Source organism: Pezoporus flaviventris, unplaced genomic scaffold (genome assembly GCF_033815535.1).
Source record: "Pezoporus flaviventris isolate CSIRO_AGI_PZ_B2104156 unplaced genomic scaffold, CSIRO_AGI_Pfla_v1 ptg000063l, whole genome shotgun sequence".
Lineage (NCBI taxonomy): Eukaryota > Metazoa > Chordata > Aves > Psittaciformes > Psittacidae > Pezoporus > Pezoporus flaviventris.
The window spans coordinates 11613710-11626246 of record NW_026892611.1 but is presented as its reverse complement, the minus strand read 5'-3'; the positions used below and the strand labels follow the sequence as shown (position 1 = coordinate 11626246).

General features: G+C 53.6%; 2 protein-coding genes and 1 non-coding gene across 3 annotated transcripts in view; all 3 read left to right on the top strand.

Annotated features, from left to right (window-relative positions):
- Positions 1–12537, top strand: part of LOC133278139 (C-C motif chemokine 4 homolog) — a 60343-nt gene that overhangs the window by 36660 nt on the left and 11146 nt on the right. The gene's annotated exons all lie outside the window — the stretch shown is intronic.
- TRNAS-UGA (transfer RNA serine (anticodon UGA)) lies at positions 1356–1437 on the top strand. Its single transcript has one exon. It is a non-coding gene; the product is annotated as a tRNA-Ser (tRNA).
- Positions 7582–9311, top strand: LOC133278140 (C-C motif chemokine 5-like). The gene is made up of 3 exons (XM_061470643.1): positions 7582–7872; positions 8364–8475; positions 8669–9311. Exons 1-3 carry the CDS (start codon positions 7800–7802, stop codon positions 8754–8756), a joined length of 273 nt encoding a protein of 90 aa, XP_061326627.1. The 5' UTR covers positions 7582–7799; the 3' UTR covers positions 8757–9311.

Genomic DNA, 12537 nt, shown 5'->3' with positions numbered 1-12537 from the left:
TTCCGTGCTCCATGTGCAGTACACCGTGTCCTTCGGCTTGTGGTTCAAGCTTTAACCCAAACAAACCATTTTCTGGAACAGAGCTTCACTTCTGCCTGGCTTGTCAGGGACAGCAGCACAGCGCCCACAGGCTCCACCGCCGTCTTGGCCGCATCCTTATACAGCTCATGATGCAGCTGGTCTGACCTGCCAGGGATGAGACCTGGAGGTCATCGTCTCTTTTCAAAAGCTGCAGGGCTGCAACAGAATACCAATATCTCATGTGTCCAGCGTTGGAGCTGGTCTGAGCACCTGCTTTCCAACACATCAATGCATCTGAGCAGTGGACACGCACGCCTGGGTACCATCCATGCCTGTGGGACTGTGCCAAGCCTACCTCAGTGTCAGGACTCTGGTCCACTCTGGCCAGTGGAGGAGGGAAACCAAACCGCAGCAAGGCAAAGGCCAGGCAGTGAGGTGATGCAGACAGACCCTCCTTGTGGCTGGGAGCTGAGCACAGGAGAGCAGCTCCTACACTGGGAGGTTTCCATCCAAACAGCTCCCTGCAGGTAAGTCCCTGTGGGAGAGGTGTGAGGTGCCAGTGACATAGTGAAGCACTTGCACAGCTTTTGGGCATAACTCTAGGAACACAGTGAGAGGGCTTGGGATATTTCAGGATGGGTTCCCAGAACCAGCTCCAGCACCAAACCAAGGACAGGCTTCCAGACCATCCTCCAAACAGGGTATTTCTGCTTCAAAGAGGGGCCAAGGTCACTACCAGACCTCGCTCAGCAAAGATTTCCTCTTGACAGTCAGCTTTAATTCCTGTCTCTAAATCCCCTCTTCCAAAATCTGAAATGCAGGGAGCAACCTGGTGAAAACCACACCAGTCTGTAACATCATCCTGACAGCCGCAGGACAAAACATTGCCTGCTCTGTGTGTCAGACTGCCTCCATCAGCCAGGTCTGGACTTGTTTTTACAGAGGCGGTTACTGGGGGGAGAGGGGAGTGGAGGAGGCTGGGATGTTCCCAGTCTGGAAAAGGAGGTTGGGGATGGTCATCTTGGGATGAGTTTCCTGTTGGATGCAAGGAGACAAGACGGGACGTAGATGTCCCACCATGCCCATCCCCCATGACACCACCACGGATGCTGTGACTGGTGCCTGGTTCCCTTTCCCAGCACTGCTGGGATGCTGATCTCCACATCACCTTAGCTCTGTGCAGGGCCAGTGCTGGCAGTAACAGTGGTACCTGTGCTGGGCGTGTGTGGGGGCCAGGATGACAGAACCCATGTCCAGGGTGGAATCAGGTCCTGCTCCATCCCGTGAGGCAAGGCAAGAGCCCTGTGCTGCTGAGGAGCCCTCCAGTGCAAGGTGCTGTGATGGCCGAGCAGTGAAGGTGTTGGACTTGAAATCCAATGGGGTTTTCCTGTGCAGGTTCAAATCCTGCTCACAGTGGGAGCTTTTACAGGCAGCCCTTGCTCTCAGGGGGACAGGCACAGACCTGTCACCCCTCATCAAGGGGTCCTGCAATCCCACCCTGTCCCTCATCTCGCAGGGAACTATTACTGTTTAGGAGAGGGGCCGCAGCCCTGCACCTCTATGTATCTCAAGAAGAAATCCTGCGATAGCATGTCCACACCACTCAGCTGGGTCACCCTGATCTCTACAGCCGTGTTACCCTATAGTCAATCACAGGCTTGTGGCTGCCCTCCACCAGTGCTATTTTTCTGCTGGGGGTGCAGCCTGATGCCAGTGGGGGGACAGGAGGCTGCTGCCACCCCCAAATTCATCCAACCCTGCCCCAGCTCCATGAATACATGTGGGTGCTCCTGAACGCTGCGCTGATCCCTAGGGAACACTCAAGGGCAGTGCAGCCACCCAAGAAAACTTTGGGACGTGCAGTTGCTGCAGAAGCCCCTTTCTCAGCTGGGAATTGAACTAAGGCCACAGGAGTAAGAGTGCCGAATCCTGACCACCAGGGACGAGGTGGTGACTGTGGCAGATCCATCAGTGGCCACCAGCCAAGCCCTGAAGGGACAGGGACCCTTGGGCCCCGCAGCCCAAGGAGAGGACCAGATGGGGTAGATGTCACAGCCTTCCTGGGGGACTTTGCAGGGATGCCTGCTCCTTTCTGAGAGCTATGGCACTGGGAAGACCCTCTGTGCAAGAGAACCCCACCTCTGCCAGGCCTGGGGAGCAGGAGGTGGCTATGCCAGATCTCTGATAACCTCGAGAGGCAGGTTTGGGGAAGGCAATGATAGCCAATGGTTCAAGAAAAGATTTTACAGTCCTGTGAGGATTTACGAGGGAGGTTCAGTCCTGTTGATGATAGAGCATGGACCCCACTGCCAGGCTTGCATGGCAGACAGCCCACTGGCCACAGGTGACCCAGCTTCATGGACACAGCAACCCTGACTCCCAGTGCACAGCCAGGGTTTTCCTGTAGTGACCTCAGGAGAAACAGAAGAGTGTCAGTGCAAGCTGGTTGTTGTCAGCAGAGTCTTCTCTGTTCTGGGGAAACAGAAGTCTGAGCCCTCATGCTGACAGAGGGAGTGTGTCTGGAGTCCCCTTTGCTGCTGGTTTTACAGCAATGTTTGCATCCTGTTTTTCTAGGGGAAAACAGCTGGCTGGTACCATCGTCTGAAACTTCATCTGGAGCTGCAAAGAGTAGGTGACCCTGGCTCACAGAGGGAGCAGAAGGAGCTTTTGCCTTCATTTACCCCACAGAAGGACGCGGGCTCTCATTAGGCAGTGCCTGGGGAGCTGTGCTGATGGAGGTCATGGGCAGCAGCATTGCCTGGACATCCTGCAGCTGCGCTGCTGGTGATCCTTCATCCCTGTCCTGCAGACTACACACAGCCTGCTTCCTTAGCCCCATACATTTCACTTAAGAAAATAAGACTTGAGAATACACTTCACTTGAAAAAGAAAAAGAAAAAGAAAAGAAAAGGAAAAGGAAAAAGAAAAAGAAAAAGAAAAAGAAAAAGAAAAGAAAAAGAAAAGAAAAAAGAAAAAGAAAAAGAAAAAGAAAAAAAAGAAAAGAAAAAGAAAAAGAAAAAGAAAAAAAAAGAAAAAGAAAAAGAAAAAGAAAAAGAAAAAGAAAAAGAAAAAGAAAAAGAAAAAGAAAAAAAGAAAAAGGAAAAGAAGAAATAAAGTCAGAATGGAATGGGGCAAAACCAAAACCAGACTTCTCCTCCACCACCTGCACTCATTTCCTGGCTTCAGCTGGGATAGAGTCCATTTTCTTCCTAATAACTGGTGCAGTGCTGTGTTTTGGCTTTAGCGTGAGAATAATGTTGGTGACACACCAATGTTTCAGTATTTGTTCGGTAGTGTTGCATTAAGAGCATAGAAAATTGGCACAAAATCCCTGCTGGGATCCGTGCAGTGCTCCGAGATCAGGGGGGCTGGGGGCGGCTCGGCTGCATCTCTGATTACCACGGGCCACGATCATTGAGAACTGTCACGATTCCGGGTTCACGAATAGGGCTGTTTGCTGAAGCAACAGAAACACAGACTCGAATTGCCCTTGATACAGTCACTAACTGCATTAGCGCTAAAATCCACCCCACTGAGCAGCCCATCTCCCCCATCATCCCATCAGGGGGTTGCAGCCTCATTAATCCCTTCACCACATAGCTCATGGCCTCAGGTCTCATTCCTACAGGCAGAGCTTCCCCCTAACCAAGGGCTTTTTTGTCTCTCATGCTCTGCCAGTGAGGAGGGGCACAAGGAGCCAAGAGAGAGCAGAAACAGGACACCTGATCCGAACTAGCCAAAGGCATATTCAGTGCCACAGCACGTCACGTCCAGGGTAGAAACGAGGGGGAGTTATCCAGAAGGGACCGATTGCTGCTCCGGGACAGGCTGGTCATCGGTCAGCAGGTGGCGAGCAATTCGGTTCTTTTCTTCCCTTCCTTTAGTTTTATATGTATGTCCTTGTTATTTTCCTTTTTATTAGTAGTAGTATTATATTATACTTAATTCTAATTATTAAACTGTTCTTATCTCAACTCGTGGGTTTTACATTCTTCTGATTCTCCTCCCCATCCCTCCGAGGCGGCAGAGGGAGTGAGAAAGTGGCATTTAGTTGCTGGCTGGGTTTAACCACAGCAACTCACCTCCTAGAAAAGAGGTTTCCTGCTGAACAGGAAAATGGAGAGGGCTTGAAATGGGCCCCCCACTCCCCAGGTGGTTGCTGCCAGCATGGGCAGCACGACAGGGCACAGACCCCAGGGGACAGCGCAGGGCTCAAGGTAACAGGACAACTGTCCCCTGTCCCTGCAGTACCCAGCACAGCGGGGTTCAAACCGGGGGCAATGAGCGCTGGCACAGAGGGTGACACCCTGGGGGTAAGGCAGGAGAAGGCACGGCAGGGCTCCTGAAAGGACGGACGAGCTGTGACTGCGATGCAGATGCAAGAAAGGGCTCCCGAACATTTCCCACAGAAGACGGCAGAGGGCCCGGTGCTCCTTGAATGCTCTGGTGTGTTTGGGAGGGGAAGTAAATGGACAGCGGAGAAACCTCCCTGCGGCTTGCCTTGAACCATGCAGCTCTCTGAAACGGCCAGGGCAGCTCCTCCCTCCACCTGAGGCCAAATCTCAGCACGGTCCCTAAGGACCCCCGCAGCCCTTCTACGACATGGCCTGGGGATGCAGTGGGCATACAGGTCCCCTGTCCCCATGGTGCCCCGATCTCTGCCCAGGTTCCTCTGCAATGCCTGGTGGATAGCTGTCACTGGCTTTGCCACCACCTTTTCCCTGAGGACCTACACTGCAGGGAGCAGGAGAGGTCAAAGGGAGGCAGTGGGTAGCTTTGGAGAAGTGCAGAGTAGGGCAAGAAGAGGAGGGAGGAGTGTCACCCTCCCCTAAAGCTGGCCCAGAGCAAGGGCGGAGACATGATGAATGGTCTGCCGTCTTTCTACACTCTGGCATCTGCTGTGATGGTCAGGGCTGCAGAATATAGCTCCAAAAACCTGCACAGGGCCAAACCCCCGAGTGAGGGTCAAGGCTGGGCCATGCAATAGTCACATGGGATTATCATAAAATTACAGAACAACTAAGGTTGGAGGAGACCTTAAAGATCATCTGTTTCCAGCTCCCCAGCCACGGGCAGGGACACCTTCCCATTATGCCACCCCTTGGGCACTTGAGGTGGATGAAGAGGAGCTGTGCTGGGCTGAGGCACAGCCACCCTGTGCTTTCAGAAGATATGCAGATGTCATGGTTTCGGTTGCCTTTACAAGCTGTAATGGGGTGTGAGCTCTGGCAGCCTTGCGGCTGAGGGAGCCTCAGTGTCTCTCTGTGGTTTCTTAGATCGCTATCTGGCCCTATCAGTTAGCTTGTCACATACAGTAAGTTCCTTCCTCTACCAGCAGGTCTGGGCACGCCAAAACAGGTCACACAGCAGGACAGTCTCCACCTGTGACTGCAGAGGAAAGGGACATGAGTAACTGCCACCCACCAAGTGCAGCAGGGAAGTGATGCAGCCCAGGAGCTGCCTGTTGGACCCCAGGAGTGCGTGGGGCCATGCGTTGAGGCAGGCGGTGGGCACTTGCCCAAAAGGAATCTCCAAAACCAGGGACAGGTCAAGGCTCAATACAAAATGCAGTAGTTATTGTAGTGAGGAGACGAGTCTGAGACACATCACCTTCCTTTGCACCCCTACATGGATCTGGGGCATGAGAAATACATACACAAATCAGGCAAACAATAGCCTAATTGCAATACTGGAATTCATGCAATATAGCAGTACCAGCAAACAGTCTCTTGGCAAATTCCAGCTGAGATTTTTGTTCTTTGCAGAGCCTGAGTACCTGCTAGCATGCTACTGTGCTGCTCCAAAATGCCACCGCTGCATGTCTGTGACAGTCACAGAATCCTAGGGTCACAGATTGGTTTGGGTTGGAGGGGACCTTAAAGCTCACCCAGTTCCAATCCCCTGCCATGGACAGGGACACCTTCCACTAGAGCAGCTTGCTCCAAGCCCCTGTGTCCAACCTGGCCTTGAACACTGCCAGGGATGGGGCAGCCACAGCTTCTCTGGGCACCCTGTGCCAGCACCTCAGCACCCTCACAGGGAAGAGCTTCTGCCTAAGAGCTCATCTCAGTGTCCCCTCTGGCAGGTTAAAGCCATTCCCCTTGGCCTGTCCCTACAGGCCCTTGTCCAAAGCCCCTCTCCAGGTTTCCTGCAGCCCCTTCAGGCACTGGAGCTGCTCTAAGGTCTCCCCTTGAGGAAGCTTCTCTTGTCCAGGCTGACCCAGCCCAGCTCTCTCAGCCTGGCTCCAGAGCAGAGCTGCTCCAGCCCTCACAGCATCTCCATGGCCTCCTCTGAACTCACTCCAACAGCTCCACGCCCCTCTTGTGCTGCTGCCCCAGAGCTGGATCAGGACTGCAGGGGCTCACTCCAGGTCCTTCACGCACTTTTGAAGGCAGGAGTCCTCAGAGTCCCCAGGACACCCCCAGCCCCATGAAGATGGCTCCTAGGAGGATGAGATGGGTGTCGTGGTTTAAACCCAGTCAGGCAACTTGGAGCCATGGACTCTTGCCTACCCCAGCACAGTCCCTGGCCCAGCCCATGGGGACCCTCCACTGCAGACAGTGCAGTGAAGGGGATACTGTGGGGAGGAAGCCCCAGTACACCCAGACACTGCCCTGCGGTCCCTCTTCATTGCTGAGGCTATGGGAAGATGAACTCATGGTGTCTTGTGAACAGCAGTTCACGAGAAACCACAAGCTGTGAGCTGGCAAATTTGGTGCCTGTTGCAGAAGAGAGGGAGATGGTGAAAGGGGAAAAGCTCTCTGGGGCATCCCGGGGAGCACATCACCTCATGGCAGGGGCAGTGCATGGGGCGATGTCTGGTGTGCATAGGGCGATGGGGATATCTGTTTGCACAAGACCTGGTTCCTCTCCCTTCCACAGTCAGGGGAACTTCTGTCCTGCTTTCTGCATCCACCTTGAGCCAAATCCACATGGACACTTGCATTTGCCCCACATCCCTGGGAGGAGATAGTATTTGTAGAGTCAGACCACTGAGTCAGGCTTCGCAGGCAAGCACTCCCTGACTGATCCTGAGGTGTGTTAGAAGGGGTTTGGAGGTCCTGAGCTGCATACCGGAAGCATAGCATTCAGGATTTTTTGTTTATGGTGCCAAGACTGCCAATCCAGATCTACAACCAGTCTCTGGGGTGACAGTCACCCTTTCTGCCTGCACAGGCACCACTGCTCCAAGCATGCCTGCTGCCCATGCTGCCTGCACTGACCCCCTGCATCCACCTCATACATGTTGCAGACCCACTACGGGAGCAGACTGCCCAGCTGGACCTGCACTGTCCCCAGGTCATTTCAAGGGTCTGAGCACCTTTGTGCTCAAGGCCTGGGTCCTCCAAAAGGAGGCCGAGTTGAGGTCCTCCTGATGCTTCAGGGAGGATGCTAAGATGAGTTTGATGGGTTCTGCTGTCGTGTTGGTGAATCTAGCCTGACCCTGCTGCTCAAATGTGGTTTCATATCCTGTCACGGTCAGGGCAGCCTTCTTGGGGGTGCCAGTTAGCTCAGGCTTAGCTCACCTCACACAAAGGCTATTTTTGCATATCCTAGACTTGCTGCTTCCTTTTTTTTTTCTGCATTTTTGAGGCAAAGGTGCCATGACATCAGCTCTTTTATGCTTTGGAAATTCCAAGTGCTTGTCTTGAAATCTGACTGATGGAGCTGGCCACTGTCACTATATGAAAAGCAGGGACTGAGCCAGCACCTCACATCAAATACAGGGGGAATCTTTCTGGTCCTGTATCTGCCCTTGCAGCTCATCTGTGTCCATAATGAACATCTCTGCAGTGAGCCTCTCCATCATCCTCGTTGCTTCTCTCTTTTCTCAGGCCTCTCCTGCTCCAAGTGAGTACCTGCAGCATCTCCTTCTGCTCTCTTGGGGTGGGTTTTTGCTATGGCTGGCAGTAATTTCGAAGCAGAACTGGAAAAAGTTAGCTGCAGAGGCTGGAAACCTGTGTGAATAGTTTCTCCTGCTCTCCTGGGGCTTGTCCTCCTTTCTAACATCCTTTTATCTTAGGGATGAATTTTACTACTAAGTGTTGAAGTTTTCAGGTTTCATCTCCCCTGATTTTGTTGTCGGGCTTTATGAGTGGTCCCAGGGGGACTGAAAGGATTTTTATCATTGGAAGTGAGTGCAAGGCATTTTACACACAATCCTAGCAATTACTTTAATTAAGCTTTGGTGTTCACAGCAGTTCTTTGCTGGCTTTCTGAGGAAACAAGAAAGGAAGTGGGCTCCAGAGCTGATTTAAGGGGACTGCTGCCCATGCTCTCAGCTGGTGGACGTGCAGTTTATTAAGTGGGAGACTCATGCTGGCTTTCCTGATCTCTTCCAGTTGGGGCTGACACAACTGTGTGCTGCTTCAGCTACACCTCACGAAAGCTGCCCCAGAGTCATGTGAAGGATTATTTCTACACCAGCAGCAAGTGCTCACAGCCAGCAGTCGTGTACGTACCAGCTCCTGCTCTGGGCTCTGGGAAAAGGTTCTGCCAGCCTTTGGGATCTTTGCTTCAGATCCAGTGGTGCCTAGGTCACAGTGATGTGAGGAACCATACCTGGAGTAAGGGAAGGGGGTGACCCAAGGCCCTCTTGTCCCATTGCCCCTCCAGGGCTATAAAACTTCCCTGCTTCACCTGACAGGTTCGTCACCAGGAAGGACCGGGAGGTCTGTGCTAACCCTGATGCCAGGTGGGTGAAGGAATATGTGGACACCCTGGAGCTGCAGTGAGCGCTGGGAGCTGAGAGGTCTCTGCCTCGAAGAAGTCCTGCAACCCAATCCAGCAGAGTCTTGGCACAGACCTAGAAATGCTGCTGCTGAATACCAGGACCTGTGGAGCCATCTTGGGGCCCCTTAAGTTCCTCCTGTCTTGCAAAGGTGCCATTTACCCATAATAATTTAGACACCCTTATGGGCAGCTGTGATGCTGGCGACCTTCTGGCCTTGCAGACCCATCTTGCATAGCCTGCTGTGTAATGTGGTTAAACTGTCTCTTCCTCATGCCTCCACTGCTAGAATGGAAGGGGGGTTTATCCCTAGAGCTATCTGTGGGAAGTGGTCAGTTGAAAGTAAGTGTGAGTGCTGTCATGTAAACCTAGGCTGACTTTCAAGTCAGCTGGCTGAACTTTGCTATGGTAGGGTAGATGCTGTGAGCAAGATCTGTCTCCCTGGCAGAGGAAATGGTATGCTTGTTACTTACAGGATGCTTATTGTGGAACCACATTGTTCAGCCTCATTTCAAAATGTCTCCTGCTGGTGCCAAAGAATAAAGATGTTTTTCTCTCTGTGTGTCAGCTCTGGAAGATGATGATCCCCTCCTGCCTGGGGAAAAGGGGTAATAGGACCCCACTACAACCATTTTGAGAGAGGCAAAACCTCAGCCACCTTATCCCTGAAAACTTTCCCTTCTGCACCACATCTCTGCTCCCAGCACCACAGCAGCAGCAGCAGCCCCAGCACCACACCAGCACCTCCGGGGCTGTTGCCTCCCAGCCTCCATGCTCCTGCGGACCCAGAACTCTCCCCCAGCCCTTCCCCCCCCCCCCCCCCCCCCCCCATATTATCAGCAGCCAAGACCAGGGGCTGGTGGAGCTGGACTCACTGGATTTGCCACTGTGAATTTGGCAAGGGGATGTCTGGAAGTCAGAGGGTGGGGATACAGCAGCATCGCTGCTCAAAGGAGAGCCAGAACCACATACCCAGCACAGGCTCTTCTGGGGATGCAGCCTGAGCTGTGCCCAGCTCTGGGTACACTCTTGTCAGTGTTTTGCTGAAAAAGACAGGCACCAATGATCTGCTGTTCTTCAGCTGGTTTGGGAAGGAAACCCAAATTTGGTTTGAAAAAGCATAAAAGATCTTTTGCACTGCAAAACCAAAAGCACTTTATCAGCCTATGGCTTGCTTTTAAAAGGGTGACAATCACCAATTAACGGCACACCTGAAATACCCCGAAGTAGCTCTCAAAGGAGCCTAACTGCTCTGCAGGCTGGGCAGGTAGCTCAGCAGGAGAAAAGAGGTACAAGGTTCTGGTTTGCAACCCTGCAAAGCAGCTCTGGCAGAGCAGGAGACAAGAGGGACCACGGGATATAGCCTGGACCTCAGGGGAAGCAGGGAAGGGATATAAAATCAGCCAGGTCTTCCCAAACATGAGAATAATCAAGCAGTACTCATGTTGGCTTGCTTTCATACAGTGGCTGCTTGAGCACTTCTCAGAAAGCCTTTAAGCATTGCTATCCCTCACTTGCAACTGGGAAACTGAGGCACAAGCTTGTCATCGAGGGGTCAAGCTGGGTGAGGCGGGCTGATGGGGCTGGCGTTCCTTGGGGCCACAGGACTGTAAAGAGAGAAGTGAGCAGTTCACGACACCAAAATCATTCCTTTGCAAGAGGAGCAGAATGTGCTGGGGGCCAGAGCTGGAGCACTGGGGACCAGGTGGGGGTGGCCATCTCAGTATCCCCAGAACGTTCACAAATGCCTTCACCCAGATGGCATCAGGGTCAGCACAGACCTGGTGTTTCTTCCTGGTGGCGAAGCTCGGAAGTGGGGAGGACCAGGAAACCTTTGTGGTCACTACAAGGCTGGGGAATATCCTTTTTTGACCGTTGTCTTGTGTGAAGGGAGCTGGCCAAGCTCTGGGAAACCAGAGACGGGCCCTGGGTCAGAATCCTGGCTCTGCCTCAACTTGCTGCTGGCTCCGGCAGGCAGGGAGAAGGACCAAGGACCGCAGACCCAAGCGGCCACTGCAGAGCATGTGGTTGGTGTCTCCTGGGGCAGGCACCTCCTGGGTATTTCTCTGCTGTGCACCAAGCACCTCGCCTGGGAGCATTTCCTCAGCTGGGCTGGGGCAGCTGCAGCCTCTCCTCCTCCCTCTGCTCCCATCCCAGCTTCAGCATGGGCAGGTCCTTCCCAACCACCTCCTAACACCTGGAAAGCATCTCTCCCTGCCAGGACAGGGTGATGGCCAATCCCAGATAACACCCCAACAAGTCCCAGGGTTGGTTCCAAAAGGAAGCACTGGTGGGCTTATGCCAGGGGAGGTGGGTCTGGGACAGGGGGAGCAGGGCCTCTAGGGCAGGCTGGCTTGGCTGCTGATCCCGGAGCTTCAGGATGGAAACTGAAACCAGAAAGGCTGGAGAAGAAAATTCCCACGTGTGCCTGGGCTCCTGGCCAGGGACTGCCCGAAGAGCCAGCAGCAGTGCTGAGTGTTCCAGCTTCTCCGGGCTGTCCCTGCACCTGGGGACTCAGACACGCCTCAGACCCCTGCAGCGCTCCCATCCACCATGACACCCGTCCCAGTCCCCTCGCAGTGCACGGAACCCCAGATCAGGGACTGTTTTCAGTTCCTGCAGTTCCTCCTCAGCATCAAACTGGGTTTCTCAGCCCAAACAGCAACGGAGTGCGCAGCAGGCATGGAGAGAATGGGACGTTCTTGGGGTAGAGGAGACCCCCTGCACCCTGTTCCTGGGCTCCCTGCTGTCCACCCGTGGGCAGCACCTCCTGCCCACCCACCCCACCACGCAGCAGCAGTGGCTGCTCCCGTGTTTCACAGCACAGTGGAGAAGCCCGCTCAGGATACGGCTCTCTGCAGGTCTCAGTCTCTGCCCCAGGATGGTAAGCCCCGGCCACGGAGCAGTACAAGATGTTTCCAGGTACGCTGACCCATCTTGTCCCTGCTTGGGCATGACCTGACCTTTTCTGCTGGGACCCTGCAGGGTTGTCAGTGTGTCTTCCCAAAGCACCCTCCCAGCAGAGCCATCTCCGTGGAACAGGGGTTCTCCACGTGGTGGCCCTTCACCTGCATCACCTCCTGGGACACAGCACTGGGCCCTGGGCTGGGTTTGCCCTTTGCTGTGAAGGCAAACTCATCAGGTGCACTGTAAGCCCTCCTGCCTGCAGCCAGCTTTCCATCCTGGAAAAGGCAAGACTAGAGGGAAATCACAAGACAACATGCAAGTGCTTTCCCAGCCTCAGTGTGGCCAAGTCTGATCTATAGCTACCGGGAAAAAAAGAAGCAATAAGAGAAAGGTTTTTGTTTGCATTAGGAGGAGAAAAGGATGGCTGCAAGGCCAGGCGAGCTTCAGGTGACCGTGCTGTTGGGGGATGTCTTCTCAATCTGCAGAATCACAGGAGTGCTGAACACGTTTGCAATGGGAAAGCTGTGCTCAGCACTGTGCTTTTACCCTTTGGACCTGCTCCCTTCCATTCGTGTTCCCATGCAAAGCTGTGTCCTGGGAATGTCTGCAGCAGGTTTGCTGTGGCTGTTTTACTCCTGCAGCATAGCTGACCCCTTCCCTTTGTTTTACAGGAACAACCACCATCGAGACGGTCAGAAAGAAAGCTGGGGTCCCTGCCCCTCTCCTGGCAGCACTGCTGGGCTGGGCAGGACAGTGTGTATGTGGGTGCCTGTGGGCTCTTTGCTGGGGAACACTGATGCAAGCATATGGGACATGCCTGTGGTGTGTGTACAGCATGTTCATGTATGTAAGAGGCTCATCGGTGCATAGAAACATGT

Coding starts and splice junctions, on each gene's coding strand:
- LOC133278140 (XM_061470643.1), top strand. CDS start 7,800: ATGAACATCTCTGCAGTGAGCCTCTCCATCATCCTCGTTGCTTCTCTC. Junction 7,873..8,363: donor TCAGGCCTCTCCTGCTCCAA/GTGAGTACCTGC, acceptor GATCTCTTCCAG/TTGGGGCTGACACAACTGTG. Junction 8,476..8,668: donor TGCTCACAGCCAGCAGTCGT/GTACGTACCAGC, acceptor TTCACCTGACAG/GTTCGTCACCAGGAAGGACC.